This window comes from Rhopalosiphum maidis, chromosome 1 (assembly GCF_003676215.2).
Source record: "Rhopalosiphum maidis isolate BTI-1 chromosome 1, ASM367621v3, whole genome shotgun sequence".
Lineage (NCBI taxonomy): Eukaryota > Metazoa > Arthropoda > Insecta > Hemiptera > Aphididae > Rhopalosiphum > Rhopalosiphum maidis.
The window spans coordinates 30,660,379-30,679,504 of record NC_040877.1 but is presented as its reverse complement, the minus strand read 5'-3'; the positions used below and the strand labels follow the sequence as shown (position 1 = coordinate 30,679,504).

Genomic DNA, 19,126 nt, shown 5'->3' with positions numbered 1-19,126 from the left:
TATCACATAATATAGTCTTTAATTATCTATATATATATCAGTAGGGACGGACTTACCATTTTTCCTCCCCAAGGCATTACAACACTAATATATTATATGAATAAAAGTAGAAATAAACTGAAAAATTGCAGCGCCCCCGAAAGATGTTGCGCCCTAGGCACGTGCCTATTATTATTATGTTTATTTATCTAAGTTTTTTATTATGTAAATTCATTATTGTCTATTGATAACACTTATCTTTTATCATAAGTAAACAACCCAAGCAAAAATCGTAACAGACAGTATATGTATATAGTAGATACCAGCAGCTAGTGTGTACACATTCGTGCGTTATTAACAAATGTAATTTATATTTCAAAGTATAACCGGTGTTATTGAATCCCTAAAATTGTTGTAATAATATAATGATCATGTTGTCATTTAATATAATGTATTATCGTGTAGGCATAATCAAATTATTGTAAAAACTGAGAATCTTCAGTCTATTATTTAATTGTTAAACTATGCCGAAAAATTTTTGATAGAATGATTAGTGTTCTGTGATCGAAAAATTATAACGGTAAATAGCAAAATGACTACCAACAATGTGACGGCGGAAACCGGTCTCAATCAAATACTCAACGAAATAGCGGTAAAAAATTCAATAGTTTTGTAATAGCATTTAACATATCACTATTGAAACTTAGTTAAAGCGGACAATTATTTTAGTATGTAAACGTGTGATTGAAAATGCCTAGTAAAATAGGAATTGTTTTTTCAATAGATGTTCAATCATGACCAAAAACATTTCATTTCACTGAACAATATTAACACTTTACTATAATTGTATTTCAATGATATAGTGGGGAGAAGAGGTTTAAGCCTCTTAAACTCTCTAGCTGTAGCATTAGCGATAATTAGAAATTATCAATTGTTTTAAAGGAAATATATGGTTGTATATTAAAAAAAATGATTTTGGCAATGGCGGGTGTATTATGTCTTGAATACAATTATGTTTTATAAACATTTATTTAAAATAGTGTTTATAAATCATTAAATATACTATAATTTTGTCAATAACATAAATTTCCAATTATGGTTTTATACATTATTCATTTTAGAAGTTTAAATGTATTAGTTAACGATTTAATATATTATTCACCCCAATCACCATTCTAAAACAATAAAACATAACAGTTATTTTTATTTAAATAATTTTGGAAAATTCTGGATATTTTTTTACAAAAATTCATGAAAAATACTTTTATATATTTTGGTTTATGTATCTACTATCTAAATAAAGATACACCTTGTTGTATATAAATGTTAAAATTATATTTATATGATATAATTATATAACTTAAGGTATATTTATCATTTCAGAAAGTTGATGAATTAGTTGAAGCATTTAATGGATATATTCAAAGAGATTCTTTAAAGAACAATGAACAAATTGATAAGTTATTTATGATGCTTACAAATATAGTAATCCGATTGAATGATGAACAATTAAGCATGAGTATTAAAATTATATTAAAAATTGCTTCTACACAAACAGTTAGTGTGCGCCAAAAAGTTTTTCTAAATATGCTTCAAAAATTAGTTCAAAAACATGGTGTTTCTTCAAGGTAAAAGAATTTTGATTTTTCAAAATTAAATTTAGATAGATTTATTAGACTTATATTTTGTTTTATTTATTATAGGTTGATGTGTGAATGTATAATTAATTCTGAATACCTTGTATATACAAATTCTGAATTCTGGATAGAGTGTTTTCATATAATTAAAAGCATATTAGCTACAGTTGACTATAAAGGAGTTAGAGAAATATTGAAAGTAAATATAATATAAATTACACTAAATGAATTTATTAAATATAGCCATGTATTTATTATTATTTAGGGTTGCTTTGATAAAGTGGTTGCAATGCCAACAGCAATACCAGCATCTATATTGCCTCAGTTTCTTGCACTTGAAGAAGTCATTCGATATATATTTGATAGAGAGGCTTGTCTGCTTCCTGGTTATTTTGTTATTAATGAAATACTCAAAGTATACAGCGAAAACAAGGGATGGCCACATTGGGTAAATTATCTTTTTTATATTTAACATTTATGTATGTGTTACTCATATAAATTATTTTTGTTTTTAGAAATTGGGTTGTTTGGTATCAAATTTTGTGGAGAGCTTTCGGGGTGCTGCACAAATCACAACAATGATTGGTCATACTTCCATGTTACCTGTAGTAGAACATTCTGGTTATGGTGATCACTTGATTACCCCGTGGAAGTTAGATCCTAATACATTAAAATTGACTTTAAAAGGGAATATACCATACCCTAAACAACTATTGCAACCACAGACAAAACTATTAAGATATGTCCTTGAGCAGCCTTATTCTAGAGATATGGTTTGTTCCATGCTTGGTCTACAGAAAATGGTAAATCATTAAGATCATATTTGTTATATTTAATTAATTATTTTATGGTTTTTTTTTTTTTAAATTAAAATCTTATGATAGCTGTGTGATGAAACTATTTGTACATTCTGGACAAATGGAAATCATCAATTTTGATTTAAATAGATTTATACATGAAACATTTTCAATCTGATTCAATTAATTCTTTAGCTGTGCATATTATTATAGCATTAATAGTATCAATAACATCATACTAAATTTAAGACTATATTATTCTTAATAGTAAATAGCTTTCAATTCAAATATTGTATAGACAGTAATCATAGATTAAAAAAAAACCTTTATTTCATCAACTATGTTATTTCTTTCATCCCAATATAATTTTATTCAGTACATAAATCTTTTTTAGAATAAACAAAGGTGTATTGTATTAGAAGAACAGTTGGTAGAATTAATAATTAGATCGATGGAAAAAAGTGATAAAGAAGTAACAGAAGGTGCCGATCCGGAAGAAAACCATTGGCTATGGTTACATATTTCAAGTCAATTAATCTATTTTATATTATTCCAATTTGCTGTGTTCCCAAATGTTGTCAATGCTCTTCATGAAAAAGTATAAAAATATTTTTTCTTCTAAATTTAAATTTTATCGTGTGTAGTTTTTTTTTAACTATTTTAAATTTTAATTACAGTTATTAAAAAAAGATTTACACAGATCGAGAGATCGTTTGATGTGGGTACTTCTACAATACATATCAGGAAGTATTCAAAGAAATTCAGTAAGTATTTATTATTATAAATAGTATAGAATATTATATATATATAGATGGTTTTATTTATTTTAGCTTGAAAATATTTTGCCAGTATTAAAACTATACGACTTATTGTATCCTGAAAAAGAACCATTACCTGTTCCTGATACTAGTAATGCACTTTGCACACATCAAATGGCTATTACTTGCATTTGGATTCATTTATTACGTAAAGCTCTTATGGACAATATTAAATTCCATAGACAAATACCATTAGCTTTAAAAGCACATCATGAGTAAGATGCACTAGTAAAATTATGTTGTTAACATTTTAACTATATCATTATATTTTTTTCAGTTATTTACAGATGCTAGTACAGCCTTCAAATAGTGCTTTGTGTATGGGTACTGATTACCGTGTACCATTATTATGTAATGCATTTTCTACAAATAATGAATGTTTATCCCGTCCAATGGCAGCTCTTGTAGATGCTGTGTTAGGGAGTAGTAATAATCGAGGTATATCTGGTGTAACATCCAACACACAACAATCAACACAGTCGCCAGTAATAACACCTGCAGTAGGTGGTACATCTCCAGTAGCTGCGGTACCTGGTTCTGGTGGTACTACTAGTCCAATTAGTGGAAATGCCTCTTCTTCTAATGCCATGGGTCCGACCACACCACTTAGTATGGCTGTTTTAGATTCATTGACAATTCATGCAAAAATGAGTTTAATTCATAGTATAGTGACTCATGTACTGAAATTGGCACAGTCTAAATCTAATTTAGCACTGGCACCTGCGCTCGCCGAAACATACAGTAGACTTTTGGTTTACACTGAAATAGAATCATTGGGAATCAAAGGATTTATAAGTTAGTAAATATTTGATTGAGATAAATTAAAATAAATAGTTATAAATAACTAATGACATATCGTCATATAATTAAACATTGTTATATAGTGATTGTTACAATATTTAAATAATTTAATAAAATTATTATATATATATATAATTTTTTTTATATAATTCTCAGAAAAACAGTATAGTATTATGTTATAAACAGTGCTTGAATTGGGAAAATTAAGTAGAGAAGCTCAATTTAATGATTTAAAAACTGGGTTCCAAGTGCATAATTACTTAACACAGACCCAAGGGGGGGAGATATATGTTAAAATATAGTTAGGGTACAAAAAAAAAAAAAAATTAGTAAAGCTACGTTCTCCTGCCCACCTCCAAAATTTGAACACTGGTTATATGTTATAATTATAATGATTTCATTATTTTTATTAAATGTTTATTGCAGGTCAAGTATTACCTACTGTTTTTAAATCTCATGCATGGGGAATTCTATACACTCTATTAGAAATGTTCAGTTATAGAATGCATCATATTCAGCCACATTATAGAGTTCAGCTTCTTTCTCATTTACACAGTTTGGCTGCAGTGCCTCAAACTAATCAAACTCAACTCCATTTGTGGTAAGAATTTTCACTAGTTATTTAGTATATATATATAATATATTTATTGATAGCTAATATATTACATATTTATATTTAGTGTGGAAAGCACTGCATTAAGACTGATTACTGGTCTTGGGAGCAATGAAGTGCAACCACAATTATCTCGATTTTTAAGTGAACCTAAAACTTTGGTATCAGCAGAATGTGAAGAACTCAACCGTGCACTTGTCTTAACATTAGCTAGATCCATGCATATTACAGGCACATCAGCTAGTCAAGAAGGATCTTGGTGCAAAGAGTTATTGACTACAATTATGGCCAATACACCACATACTTGGGCTCCACATACATTACAATGTTTTCCTCCTGCACTTGCAGATTTCTTTGTCCATAATCCGATTACTAAAGAAAATAAACAGCAACTAAAAGTATGTCAATTCAAATTACTGTAAATTATTAAGATATAAAAATAAATATTTATTTTTAGAAAGCAGTTGAAGAAGAGTATCGGAATTGGGCATCAATGACTAATGAAAATGATATCATTGCACATTTTTCTGTACCTACTGCTCATCCGTTGTTCTTATGTCTTCTGTGGAAAATGATAATAGAGACCGACAGAATCAATCCAATTGCTTATAAGTAAGTTTGATGAAATATATATATTACTTAGTGGATGAAATAAATATTTTCATTTTATAATTTTAAAATTTAAATAAATAAATATATGTGCTTACAATAAATAATATTACCATCTGTTTGTCAGATTTTAAAACAAAGTATACTAATTAATACGCAAAGATGTTTAAAATAATCATGTTATCATAATATATTTATTAGAATAAACTAAAGTCAAATAATTCTGTATATAAGTGAAAGAACTCTATGTCAAATATACTTGATATGAGGTTTTCTTTAGAGATTAGAGTATAATTGTCTCATAGTTGTAAATGTGTTTAAAAATGTAAATTTTATTACTCATTAATTTTTCTACTCTTATAACTCTATCCTAGTTCTTAATATCCTATGTTCTGTTACATATACTGAGTTACACCATCATTTTCATTATTTATTCCTCATAAATCATAATTATCATTATTCATTACTAAGCTTAGGTATTCTCATTTACTCTACCAAAAATGATTATTGTATATCATATTTAGGATATTGGAGCGAATCGGTGCTCGAGCTTTATCTGCACATCTTCGCAAGTTTTGTGATTATTTGGTATTCAAATTTGCTGTGTCAGAAGAAGGCCAACATGTTAACAAATGTGTTGATGCTATCAATAGCATGATTTGGAAGTACAACATTGTTACAATTGATCGCCTTGTTCTTTGCCTTGTAAGTTAAAAAAAAAAAACAAAGAACAATTCACTCATAAGTTTATTAAATATTCTAATTATTTGATAAATTGCAGGCACTTCGTACTCAAGAGGGCAGTGAAGCTCAAGTGTGTTTTTTTATTATACAGTTACTCTTATTTAAAGGTGCCGAATTCAGAGCTCGAGTGTGTGAATTTGTTAAAGAAAATTCACCTGAACACTGGAAACAATCTAATTGGTAATAACATTTCAAATAATAATTATGTATTTGTGTAAAGTTTAATTATTAATTACTGTTCTATAGGCATGATAAACATTTAGCATTTCATAGAAAATATCCTGAAAAATTTGCCCCTGAAGGAATTTTGGATCCTGCATCTTATCAGCCCTTGCCTGTGTATTTTGGAAATGTTTGCCTTAGATTTTTACCGGTATATTAAAATAAATATATGTCAACAGTAAAATTATCTATAATATTTAAAATAATGTTTAATAATATTACTACTATTATTTTACCTTAGGTTTTCGACATAGTTATTCATAGATACCTTGAATTACCACCAGTAACTAAATCATTAGAAACACTCTTGGATCATTTGGGATGCTTGTATAAGTTCCATGGTATCTAATATATATTTTTAAGTTTTATTATTTATCATATACAAGATGGAAAAAATGTATTCAATGTTCATACAAGATTAAAAATACATTCAACACCAGTTGTGGTGTTTAATACATTGTTGTATTAAATAACAAAAACCTTATGAATTATAATTTTATTATAGTTTAATATTCATAGTTATTTATTTAATTGTTATAAAAATACAATATAAATTGATTTACTTTTTATTATGCAGTATTAGTTTAAAATTATTGGTCATATAACACCATCAAGTGTTAAAGTAAAGTTGTAGATCAATTTATATTATAACTCTGTACTGAATACTTTATTTTCCATCCCGTATGATTAGATTTCTATATAAATATTATAAATGCATAATATATAATACGTTTATTACTCTAATTATTTATTTAGATCGTCCCGTAACGTATTTATATAATACTTTGCATTACTATGAATCCAAATTACGTGATCGGCCATCATTAAAACGTAAACTAGTGTACGCGGTGCTTGGATCACTTTGTGAAACACGTGGTTGCTGGACACTATCTGAAGCGTATCAAAGATATAACATACAAACACCAACATCCACAAATGCCAATTCAATGGGTACTAGCACTGATGTTACAGTTACTCCTTCAGCTCCTATATGGGTACCTGATCTCGAATATTATGTTATGCTGGTCAAACGAATTACAGACAGTATCCTTTTGTTTGCAAATGCTTAAATATAATTTCAAAAATTTTAGTTCATAAATTGAGCATTTTAAATAATATTTTTTATGGTGTGTCAATAATAACAATTTTGTTTTAAAATGTTGATTGTTATAACTAAATAGTATTTTTAAAACTAATAGTATTTTTTTGTATAAAAACCTTTATACAAACCCATACATTTATTTTTGGACAATTTACTGTCCTTGGCTTATTATTATTAATTTTCCTTGACTTTTTCTAAAGCTATGAACGGGAATGTGAAATTTCCAAACATAGACTGGAGATTTAATGAATTCCCCAATCCTGCTGTTTACGCACTATACATGACATGCGCAGAACTCATGGCTTTACCATTAACTCCAGCTTCGGTGGCTAATTCTTTACTTGATGTCGTGATGCAAAGGTAATTTTTAATATTAATAATTAAATCTAGTAATACTAATAATTGTAACATTTGTGAATAGATATACTGAAATCCCATCCCATGAAATACACTGTTGGATAAACAGTATTGGCCTTATAATGTCTGCCATGCCAGAACCATTCTGGGTGACATTACAAGATCGAATCATGCAAATGATGCAAAGTCCTGGTTTGACCACATGGCAGTATACGCATACACCATTCCAATTATTTAATTTTGAACTGGCTCATGGATGTATGCTAGACAACCGATTTATATACATGTTAGCCTTGGCACATGCTACATGGCATCATGCTGGTGTTGGACACATTGCTTCTATACCACCGTTAGTCAAAACTATAGTCTAATTATTGTTATGCAAATGTAATTCACTAAGTATCTGACTTATTATATAGGTTTGTAAAAGAAAAACTTGGCCCGTCTGTGTACAGCGAAGAACAATTTATATTTTTATGTCATTTGGTTGCGCCATTCTTATCTCGTTATAATCTCGATAAGACATCACCATCGATAGTAGACATCACTGTCGAACTATTTAATGCTTTGGAAAGAATGGACAAACATGTTCAGACTCTACGTTACATGGACCCAATTTGTGATCTATTGTATCCTTTTATTTTTTTAATTTCTTGCATAAACATTTTTTATTTTTTCAGCTTAAATACTCTGCAATTTAAAAATTGTAAGTTTCCTTATTAAATAAATGTAGATATCACATAAAATATCAATATGTGGGCAATTTAATGAAGTCTGAAGTAGAAGGAATTGTGTACCGTCTTAGACTTCCCTTACAAAAGAAATTAAGGTTTATTACACAATTAAGTTTAGCAGAAGTCGAAGCAATGAATCAACCAAGTGCAGATCCTGTAGTTGTGATCACAAATGGTACAAATGGCACAGCAACACCTCAAAATACTAACACTGCATCAGTACCACAGTAATTGGTTAAACTTATTAAACAATTACTTTTTATAAATGTATCATATTATAAATAATTTATACATTACAATGCATTTATAGTTCTTTTCTAATTTTATCAAAATAGATAAATTAAAAAACCTGATCTTATGATAATTATAGGGAAATTATATATTTTATAAAAATAAAGATTCTTTTATAATTAATGTAATTAAAAAATATAAGTATGTATAATTTTTTTACCTTACGGTTAAAATTATATTTAATATGTTTATCCCGAGTAATATCCAAAATTTGATGTCATAAGACTGAAGCCAAATTAATCAAAAAGTTTGTTACTCTAATGTCAAGTTGTATACAAAATAAATTAATTTAATGGTTAAATAAAGTTTAGTAGAGCAATTATAGCCTACTAAATTACTTTTAAGGGACCATAAATTATTGATTCTTTTAATGTTTAATGATTATATAACTTGGCATTAGTTTCTAAAATGATGTATAATGTTTGATGATTTTCAATTCAAATATTTTTTTATTTAATTAAATCATTCTGTATTACTAGAACTTAATGGTTAAAAAAATATTGACCGACTATTTCATAATTTAGAAATTAATAGGTAGAATGAAACAATTAATTTTTCAAAATATATATTTTTATTTATTTATTAAAATTGACTTTAGTAACAAGACCAGCTGCTATAGTAGTACCACCAGATCGTAACATTACTCTACCCAATTGTCTGATGTCTGAATATACCTCGACACAAATTGGTCTTGATAAATTTATTTTGATAAGAGCATGGGTATTTTTCTTTATCATTCGAGGATTTTTCTTGATGACTTCACCAGTACTTTTATTTAATTCAGCTAAAAGTCTACTGACAACTGCTGATTCGGACGAACTTTGATAGTGCAATACAACCTGATGCCCACGTACAATAGGAAAGTCTACATTAAATACAACCACTCGTGCTTCTAATACTGATGTTACTGGTATTGGAAGCGAAATGTCACTTAAAACACAACCAGAATAAATAGTTTGTGCATCATAACCAGTAAGTGAAACACTAATAAAGTCACCAGCTAATCCAATTGGCTGTGGCAATTCATCTATTTCAATACCTATTAAACATAATATTGATAATATATTTTTTTTCTTATCTAACAAAATAAGAAAAAGACTCACTTTTAATTTGGGCAACTTCCCCCTGTGGTTGTACCAAAACTTTATCACCAACTCTAAGCTGCCCTGTTTCAACTCGTCCAACAATTGAAAATCCTGATCCTGAACTTTTGAAAACATCACTTATACATAATCTCAATGGTTTAGAAATTGCTCTCTCTGGTGGTTTAAATGAATCTAAAAACAAAAAAATTTAAAATTTAATTCTGTTTTGAAATATTTATAATTTATTTGGTTACCAACCAATAACATCCATCAAGCAAGGACCATTATACCAATTGGTTAATAGTGATTCATTTGCTTTTGTGGCAAGATTTTCACCACTTAATCCAGAGCATGGTACAAACGTAACATCAGATTCTTTGTAACCAGCTTGTTTTAAGAACAGTCCAAGTTTTGTTTTGATCTCCTCAAATCGTTCTTCAGACCAGTTGACAGTATCCATTTTGTTTACAGCAACTCCAAGTTGAGTTATTCCTGAGAATAAAAAAAAACATTTTATATTTTCCTATGCAAAATAAGTTTCTTGTTATTTACCTAGAGACCGTATTAGGAGGGCATGTTCTCGTGTTTGTCCTCCACTATCAAATCCGGTTTCAAATTCTCCTTTAGTAGCATCTACGACTAAAATAGTTGCATCAGCTTGAGAAGCACCTGTAAAATCATTGTATAAATGAAACAGTTTTAAAAAGAAATTGGGATACTTTTTATTTTATTATTATTATTAAGTAGGTACTTAATCTAATTAATATAGTCAATGTCGAGAAACAGTAATCATTTTAAAATATATTTTTTACAATTGATAATAAGGATAAGTTAAAGAGTTTAAGCCATATTTGTTTAACATTTAATCAGTAAAACTATCAAAAGGAAAAGCAAAGAGAGTGGTTTTTAGATCTTGTAATTAGTTTTAAATATTTAAATATTTACTTTTGGCATTCAAATTTATATTATTTGTCATTTTTGTTCAATGACAATCATATGAAATCCCTTTGAATACAGATAAAAAAATCATTAATCATTTTGTATGGATATCCAATTCAAAAATTACTTGGGACAATTAGTAATTATTCAGAATTGTAATTCTTAACTTAGGTACCAATTTTTCTACAGATAGACAATGACATATTACATTTAAAAATGTTATCCCATATATTATACAAAGTGATATAAGTGCATATTAATAAGTAATTTAAACGATCCTAACTTGTATATTAATGAATTTAATTCATTTTTTACCTGTAATCATATTTGGTATAAAATCTTTATGACCAGGCGCATCTAATAAAGTGACATCTTTAGTTTTTGTTTCAAACTTTAAATGACCTACGTCCATTGTAATACCACGATTTCTATTTTTACAAATATATTATAAAAATAAAATATCATATAATATATTATACATAAAATTAATATTTACCTCTCTTCAGCAGTTTCATCTAATACCCAAGCAAAGACAAAACTCTGTTTGCCTAACTTTTTACTTTCATGCTCATATTTTTGTATGGTTCTTTGCTGTACATGTCCTAATTTATATAGTAAGTGTCCCATTAAAGTGCTTTTTCCTGCATCCACATGACCTATTATAATTAAATAAAGTTGATCCTTGTGAATGGATGTTAATAATCCTTGATCATCTCTAACTTTGTTACTCCTATTAAAAATTAATTATATATATATATATATAAATTACACAATACAATCATATTAAACTATTTGTAAATTAATACTTGGGCGAATTTAATTTGCGATCTACACGTGGTGATCCTAAACGAGCATTTTGAGGAGATCGATTGCGAGGTGTGGCCGCAGGTGAACATATAGGTGTACTAAAAGGTGTTTGTTTAGGTGTGGCAATTAAGTTTTTATTTTTTGAACCTGAAAGTAATATTATAAATTGTTTTAATAATATAAATTTGATAGTTTGATACATTATATTATTATGAAAATATGCAAACAAATTAATAACAAATTTACTTATAAAAACATTTAAAATTACAAATATATCACACATACATTTTTACATTATTACTTATTAGTATTTGTTACACAAAATGATTATATACTTGAAATGAATAAATCTAGAGCAATCCCAAAACAACGCACTTATTATTGAAATCAAAGTCCTATGACTACATATAACATGTATATGATTAAGTATAATATTTTGTGTGAAAGACTAAAATATGTTTAATGTAGTTAAAGTGTATTTAAAATGAATTACTTTTGTAATGCAGCAAATACATATAAATTCCAATGCTCTACTATATTATATTATATGAATATTAAAATATGTATGATATACCTGAAATGGATGTATTTCCAAAACCAACGATAATGTTATCTTTATTTTTTGACGAAGAAGCAATAACTACAGAAGGAGGCCTACTTAACCTTCCTTCAGCTGGTTGTTGATCCTTTACTTTTGTAGCACCTTCATGATTTATTGTACAATAAAAATACAAATAATTTAATGAATGTTCAAATTGAATAATAAATATAAATGTATTTTTTTTAATTTACCAATTTTTGAATTAATTATTTGATCAACGGTTTTATCAATATCAAATTCATTGTTAATCAAATGTCCTGCTACAACATCTTTGGCAAGTTCAAAGCCCAAAACTTCTGTTATTCTTTGTAAACATGAATTTACTTTGGCATCAGTTAAGTCTTGATCCGATTCAAATTTGGATTTATGATTAATTAAATACATTGCTAAAATATTGTTTAAAATAAATAAGAACTAGAGAATAAATGTATGAAATATGATTAATATTTACCATCACTTGGAGAAATACAGTCATCTTCAAATGAATTTGAATAATAATCATCATCATCATAATATTCATCTGGAAATATTCACATGGATAAGTACTAAAATATTTTTCTATAATCAAGAGATACATTCATCATTATATATTATTATAATCTAATAGAGAATAATAAAAAATATTATTTGAAAAATGAATTATTTTATAAAAATATATTACTTTAAGAATTTTCTATTATTTTCTGTTTTTCAAAAAATTAATGAAGAATATAAATAAATTAAATACAATGCATATATCAAAATAAAATATCACAAGTACTTTTAATCCTTGGCAACTTAGTACATTCATTTAACAGCATACTACCAGAACTCTCAGAATATTAATGTAAGAAATAAACTTCTTAAGTACATAAATTGAAATCCTTTTTTTGTTTTAGAGTGATACATACATTGTGAAATATATAGGCCTATACAAGATTTCTCAAATATATGAGCAAAACTGTTTGAACAAGTTGATATTTTTAAATAAAAATAATGATGAGCTCGTAGAGTAAATGGCCTCAAGGGTTTTTCTTGAAAAAAAATTACAAAATAATTCAGACTTGTCGAATGACTGCAAATGAACACTAAGTTCCTGGGAATAACAAATCTGACATCGGCCACTATCAAAAGAAAGTTTACCATCAGAATATTGCGTGGTCCTTATGTTCCTGTGGCGAGCCATTTTAGTAGTCTGCAAACGACACCACACTCAGTACTTTTGACCCGTGACCGCGTCGTACACTAGATTTTTGCTCTGCGTACGTGATACCCGTTATGTTTTGTAGTGCTAGTAATCGTTGTCGTCACCAAACAGACTAGCATTTAAAAAAAATGTCTTATTTTATGCTAAGTTTATTTGATATGATAGGAAATAGGATAAGTAGCAGCCCTGTAGTGTTTCGATTTCGCAGACTCCGTTCAAAGGCTGAATTTGATTGTGTTATCAGATAAAAGCGTTAGACTACAATTCTATAAACACACACACACACACACACACGCAAACGCATGCATATATATATATATACCTGTGCCTACAACTGCTACAACAACACTGTTAACAGCCACAATAATAACACAGATAATAGTAGATTATACTGTTATAGCCATACTCCAGCCTTCATGGTTATAGCTTACAAAAAAATGTGCAGAGTAAAACTAAAAAGATTCTTTCACAAATGGATCTCCGCACGAAAAAATTATTCGGAATCTGAGTATAAAATTGCCTATATTAACCCCTTTTCTGAAAAAACAAAATATGATACCTATTTATATCTATTTAATACTTATTAATTTAATATTTTTGTGTTTACACGAAAGCACGATTAAAGATATACGATATACTTATGTATATCTTAAGCCGTCCACGAAAGTTAAAACTTAAAATGCTTACTTTTTGAAATCTATTAATTTTATTTATCAGTACCTAGTATAAGGCGCACTCGTGCACTGCATTATAACAATTTAGTGAATTTACAAGTATCAGTGGAATAATGGATCTAAAAAAATTTTGACGCCATCTGATAATCATACTAATTCATATTGGTATGAAGATATATTTTACAAATGTTTTCTTGATTTTAATATTAGAGTGAATTTAATAAATTGTAAATTAAAAAAATTAAATTAATTTACATTAGTTTCTTGGGTATACGGGATGATTTATTTAACATAAAATGCTCATTATTTCATAAAATTATAACGTTTTTGAAGATATATATTTTAATTAATTTTAGTTGGGTATAAAAAATATTTTGTATGCAAGTTTTTTATTTTTATTATGTAAATTCTTTTAAGGTTTTTACTTTTTTTGATAACAACATGTATTTTGAATTCATTTTTACAAAAAAAATTCCCGACCGTGGGATACAAAATCCCTAGACTTCAATATTACAATCACGTGAAAATTATAAAATAAATATTTTATAAACGCTAATTACAAAATTATTTATAATTAATTAAAAACATATAGGTTTTAATAAAATAAAATATAAAATTCATAAACACAATACACTACACGTCAATAGGTGACATTTGAAGTTTTTATATCTTATACACTTTAGCTATAATACCTATATAGTATAAGTACCTATCGCTGAAATATAAACGTAAATATAAAACGTAAACTTTTATTTCGGGGATTTTTATTCTGATTACCGTTTTAATAACGTAAAGATTTGATGAGCGGAGTAATTGACCAACATTTCAACAGCATTAATTATATTAATAAATTATTTTAAATATTAGATATCAAATAAATTTCATATTGGTTCCCATTAAAAATTTTAAATATTCATAACTAATATTAATTATATTATATTATTAATTTTAATAAATAAATAATACCTTCATCTATTGGCTATTAGCACAAATAGATTGTTGAACAAATATTTTTGTAAGCATATGTAGGTACGATTTTAAATAATAATTTAATTTAAACAAATTAACTTTGGAAAAATTATTTTATAGTACCAACAGAAGATTGTGATCCAATTAGATAATAATATGTCTGTGATCATGATTTTTGAATATTATTATCACAGACTGTGTTATTATTATTATAATTATTTTTTAATGACGACTGTCCAGATTTTCAGTATTCTACGACACCAAGACGGCGACCACACTGACAATAGAGACAAATTGTCACTTTGTCAATGACAACCGATGGGCGATCAAGCTACTACTGCACAGACTATTATTGACTATTGAGTACCTAAATTGCTAAATATTAAATAACATTATTATTTGGCCGTGAAGAGTACCTGCGTTCTGCACTTTGCAGCAGCAGCTGTCTGGGCACAACATCATGATAATAATAGTAATAATACAATGACAAGTGTCTGTGGGCGCACTGATAGTACACTTTTTACTTATAAACACAATATATTATATAGATATTTAATAATAATATAAGCTATAAGTCGTAGTGATAATTGATATTGTTTATATTAATAATTATAATAATATTAAAATATAATTATTAATCGCCGATCGGTGTACGCTTCTCAGTTCTCACTTTTCAAATTGTCAATGTTCGACACTTTTGTGGCGTAGGTACTTATTCACGTCGATAGCGCGTGCTGCTTGCATTCACATACCACGCATTTAATTTAAAACATTGTCTTTCATTAGTCATTATACGGCCATATACGAACGGTTTACCTGCAACTTGTATCCTTGTGCGACCGCCGTCTCTTGACGAGTAAAGTAGGTACCGTCGAAAACGCTAATAAATATTAACAATAATCGTCGACACCGACTACCTACACAGCAGCAATGATTACATTCTCTTGCTTGTGTACCACACACTGTCTTCTTGTCACTTGAATGGGTGTAAATTATGTATTTTTTTTTTTTTTAGTTATATAACAATAATATTATTGATGATATAATATCGTAATCGGACACCACTGCCGCCTTCTTCGAGTGACACCTAACTATAAGTTGTGTGTGTGCCCGCGCTCGAGTGTTTTGTGCGCACAAATGTAACACATACTACCAGAAACAAGACTTACAGCATCTCTATGATGGACGAGTCGGCTGACGGTCTATCCTCGACTAGCAGCAGGACGACCGCACAGAGCTTCAAAGTGGTTCTATTGGGCGAAGGGTGTGTGGGCAAAACGTCACTGGTGCTCCGGTACACTGAAGACAAATTTAATGACAAACATGTTAGCACGTTACAGGTAGGGCTCAATGGTCGCTGATTGTACATTAGTTCATTAGTCTCACATGGCAGAAATGTTGTTATAATATAATTGCTTGGGGTTCTTGTGTGTAACTATGTTCACTGGTCGATACAGGCGTCTTTTGTCAAGAAAAAACTCAACCTCAATGGACGGAGAATAAACTTGTCGATATGGGATACAGCCGGACAAGAGAGGTTCCATGCCTTGGGACCGATTTACTACCGAATGTCCAATGGTGCAATACTGGTTTACGACATCACTGATGAAGATTCTTTCCAAAAAGTAATATATAATCATCACTTTTTATTCAAGTGCTATAGATATTATCTCTAACATGAATAATTAAATACTCTGGAATGTATTATAAGTTGTATAATATCTCATTAATATTTGAAAGATAGATAATTGCATAGCAACAAGAATAGGTAGTTTCTAAAAAAGCCTGAAAATTAAGACTCTTAAATAATTGGCGAAAAATCGTTGTAATATTTTTTCCTTGATTAGGTAATGACTTTTATTTTGCACATTTTAATCTGTCATTAATAAATATTTATTATAATAACTAATAAGCTATTTAAGCTATTATCAAATTATGTTATCATTATCCCACAATTTTATGACATAAAATCCACTTCATGAAATTGTCAAGTGTAAAATTTTGTTAAATAACAATACTAACAACCATCAATTCAGGAAACAAATAAAAATAAATTCAGTAATCTAACCTTGACAGTATTACAATACATATAATATTTAACTTCTTACACCTTGTTATTGTTTTATTTATTTTAAATCATAGGTACATTTTTAATATCTTCATATTTATTATTAATTTAATATAGCACAAAATTTACTATTTGTGATTATGAAATATACTATAAATAGTAGGTAGGGAACCTATCTGTCTGCTGTTGTATAATATTGTAGTTTCATTAGATTTTAAATTTAAATTGCTTTACTGTTAAATGATCACATATTAAAAAAAAAAAAACTCATAATTTGAAATTTAAACCAGTGAAATAAAATCATGATTTATACATTTGTACTTTTAAATTAATAATTATAAATTATAAATATTACTTTGCATATTATGAAAAAATAATTTCATTACAATATATATTTACAGAAATAAAAAACTATAGGTGTAAATATATTTTCATGTAATAATTATATATTATTAACTGCTAATGCATTATTTAAACTAGTGTATATGGTTTTTAGGTAAAAAATTGGATTAAAGAATTAAAAAAGATGTTGGGAAGTGAAATTTGCCTTGTTATTGCTGGAAACAAAATTGATTTAGAAAAAGATCGTACAGTTTCAGTAGAAGACGCAGAAAAGTAATAATTATGAACATTTTAAAAACTTGATAAAAGAAATTAATTTAAATTATGTAATTTTTAGCTACGCTAGTTCAGTGGGTGCTGTACATTTTCATACGTCAGCCAAAATGAATTCAGGCATTGAAGAAATATTTTTAAGTCTGTGTCGTATGATGATTGAAAAGGCTGATAAACAAATTGCTGATAATTTAGTCACATTAAATCGGTCAGGAAGCACAAGAAGAAGAACAATAATAATTGATGATGAAGATGATGTGTCATCTAAAGAATCGTCACGTTGGTGTTGTAGTAGTTAATTCATTACTTTTCACCTTTTTAAATATGGTTTAAAGATACCAAATTTCATGTTTATTATTATATATTTATAATTTTTTTGAGAAACAGTTTTGTTCGTGATATTTTTAACTTTTTAAAAAAATTATATTTTTATATTAGTTTAATTGCTTATTAATGATTTATTTATTTTAAGTTGATTTTATAAATCACTGATTAAAGTATTTATATTTTAAGTTGTAGGATAAATGTAGTACATAATTATTAAAACACTATCGTTCAAATATTTGTTCTCAGTCCAAGATAAGGATCAAAATTATTATTCATAGTTCAATCAATGTGATTGGTAGGTGAAGGTCCTTAACACATTGACGAATAGTGAGGTTTATTAATAATAAATACATTTAAATAAATCAATGTTTTAGTGCTGCTATAGCAGTAGTGTCCCATTACATGAAATATATCATGTACATATGACAAAAGTATTATAGTACCGTTATAGGAGTAATAAAATATAAATAAAATAAATTTCCTTAACTTACACCAAATATTATAGAAAATAATAAAAACTGTGATATATCAAATAACAGAAATCTTATGTATGTAATTAATGATCCTATGCTGATTTTCAAAACATTTACCTGCATAGAGTACAACGCATGTTTTACACTGCAAATGTGTTTGTTACCTTTTATTTTTGATAAATTATCTTATAATTTTTAAAATGCACACTTGTTTCTTAGAATGTTTTTGAGTACTGAGATAGGTTCTTGATAGTGGCTGTTTTTTAGTACTGATTTGCAATTTTTCTCTTTTTGATTTAAATAATTCAGTTTTTGCAACTCTAGGTGAAATTTGCAAAACATTTATACTTATAGTTTATAAGTTATAATACTGATAAACACATTTATTATTATCAACGATATAATTCCATGGATATAACTTACGGTCTAAATATAACTATTAAGAAAAATAATGTAGTTATTTCTAACTTTTGGAAATTAAACATGTATTATAACATGATTATTTTAAGAAAAATTATATCTGCTTTATTTTATTTTTTCAGTGTCCAATTGTTGTCTTATGCTGTTTAGAGACAGTACATCTTGGTTTATTATATTCTAATATCATTGAAAATACCACTACAATAGTAGTAGTATCTTTTCAATGGGTTTTTGAGTATTGCAGTATTCAAAAGTGTG

General features: G+C 27.6%; 3 protein-coding genes across 5 annotated transcripts; 2 read left to right on the top strand and 1 right to left on the bottom strand.

The window, feature by feature from the left end:
* The first annotated feature begins 571 nt into the window (after nt 1-571).
* Nucleotides 572-8,774, top strand: LOC113549976 (mediator of RNA polymerase II transcription subunit 23). The gene is made up of 21 exons (XM_026951529.1): nt 572-631; nt 1,363-1,607; nt 1,683-1,815; nt 1,882-2,064; nt 2,132-2,419; nt 2,808-3,011; nt 3,091-3,177; nt 3,244-3,446; nt 3,509-4,026; nt 4,459-4,633; nt 4,713-5,043; nt 5,103-5,257; nt 5,779-5,959; nt 6,036-6,178; nt 6,245-6,371; nt 6,462-6,561; nt 6,977-7,264; nt 7,523-7,682; nt 7,744-8,028; nt 8,099-8,308; nt 8,413-8,774. The coding sequence occupies exons 1-21, from the start codon at nt 572-574 to the stop codon at nt 8,642-8,644; spliced, it is 4,308 nt and encodes a 1,435-aa protein (XP_026807330.1). The 3' UTR covers nt 8,645-8,774.
* A 490-nt stretch (nt 8,775-9,264) lies between these two features.
* Nucleotides 9,265-14,978, bottom strand: LOC113549977 (HBS1-like protein). 2 transcript variants are annotated; one of them, XM_026951531.1, is made up of 12 exons: nt 14,963-14,978; nt 13,259-13,434; nt 12,588-12,656; nt 12,328-12,522; nt 12,110-12,238; nt 11,535-11,682; nt 11,225-11,458; nt 11,044-11,156; nt 10,342-10,458; nt 10,048-10,281; nt 9,808-9,981; nt 9,265-9,743 (listed from the first exon to the last, which is right to left on the bottom strand). In XM_026951531.1, exons 2-12 carry the CDS (start codon nt 13,299-13,301, stop codon nt 9,280-9,282), a joined length of 1,920 nt encoding a protein of 639 aa, XP_026807332.1. In that variant the 5' UTR covers nt 13,302-13,434; nt 14,963-14,978; the 3' UTR covers nt 9,265-9,279. The 2 variants fall into 2 exon arrangements, with proteins under 2 accessions (XP_026807332.1, XP_026807331.1); XM_026951530.1 differs by lacking the exon at nt 14,963-14,978 and adding an exon at nt 13,645-13,663.
* Nucleotides 14,979-15,514: 536 nt separating this feature from the next.
* LOC113549978 (ras-related protein Rab-21) lies at nt 15,515-18,091 on the top strand. Of its 2 annotated transcripts, none has more exons than XM_026951532.1 (5): nt 15,515-15,826; nt 15,981-16,305; nt 16,423-16,590; nt 17,530-17,648; nt 17,713-18,091. In XM_026951532.1, the coding sequence occupies exons 2-5, from the start codon at nt 16,144-16,146 to the stop codon at nt 17,945-17,947; spliced, it is 684 nt and encodes a 227-aa protein (XP_026807333.1). In that variant the 5' UTR covers nt 15,515-15,826; nt 15,981-16,143; the 3' UTR covers nt 17,948-18,091. The 2 variants fall into 2 exon arrangements, with proteins under 2 accessions (XP_026807333.1, XP_026807334.1); XM_026951533.1 differs by having other exon boundaries at nt 15,515-15,830.
* The last annotated feature ends 1,035 nt before the right edge of the window (nt 18,092-19,126 follow it).

Coding starts and splice junctions, on each gene's coding strand:
- LOC113549977 (XM_026951531.1), bottom strand. CDS start 13,301: ATGGCTCGCCACAGGAACATAAGGACCACGCAATATTCTGATG. Junction 12,523..12,587: donor CTGTATTTCTCCAAGTGATG/GTAAATATTAAT, acceptor ACAATATTTTAG/CAATGTATTTAATTAATCAT. Junction 10,282..10,341: donor CCTCCTAATACGGTCTCTAG/GTAAATAACAAG, acceptor TTTTATTCTCAG/GAATAACTCAACTTGGAGTT.
- LOC113549976 (XM_026951529.1), top strand. CDS start 572: ATGACTACCAACAATGTGACGGCGGAAACCGGTCTCAATCAAATACTC. Junction 1,608..1,682: donor AAACATGGTGTTTCTTCAAG/GTAAAAGAATTT, acceptor TATTTATTATAG/GTTGATGTGTGAATGTATAA. Junction 6,179..6,244: donor CACTGGAAACAATCTAATTG/GTAATAACATTT, acceptor ACTGTTCTATAG/GCATGATAAACATTTAGCAT.
- LOC113549978 (XM_026951532.1), top strand. CDS start 16,144: ATGATGGACGAGTCGGCTGACGGTCTATCCTCGACTAGCAGCAGGACG. Junction 16,591..17,529: donor ATGAAGATTCTTTCCAAAAA/GTAATATATAAT, acceptor TATGGTTTTTAG/GTAAAAAATTGGATTAAAGA. Junction 17,649..17,712: donor TCAGTAGAAGACGCAGAAAA/GTAATAATTATG, acceptor TGTAATTTTTAG/CTACGCTAGTTCAGTGGGTG.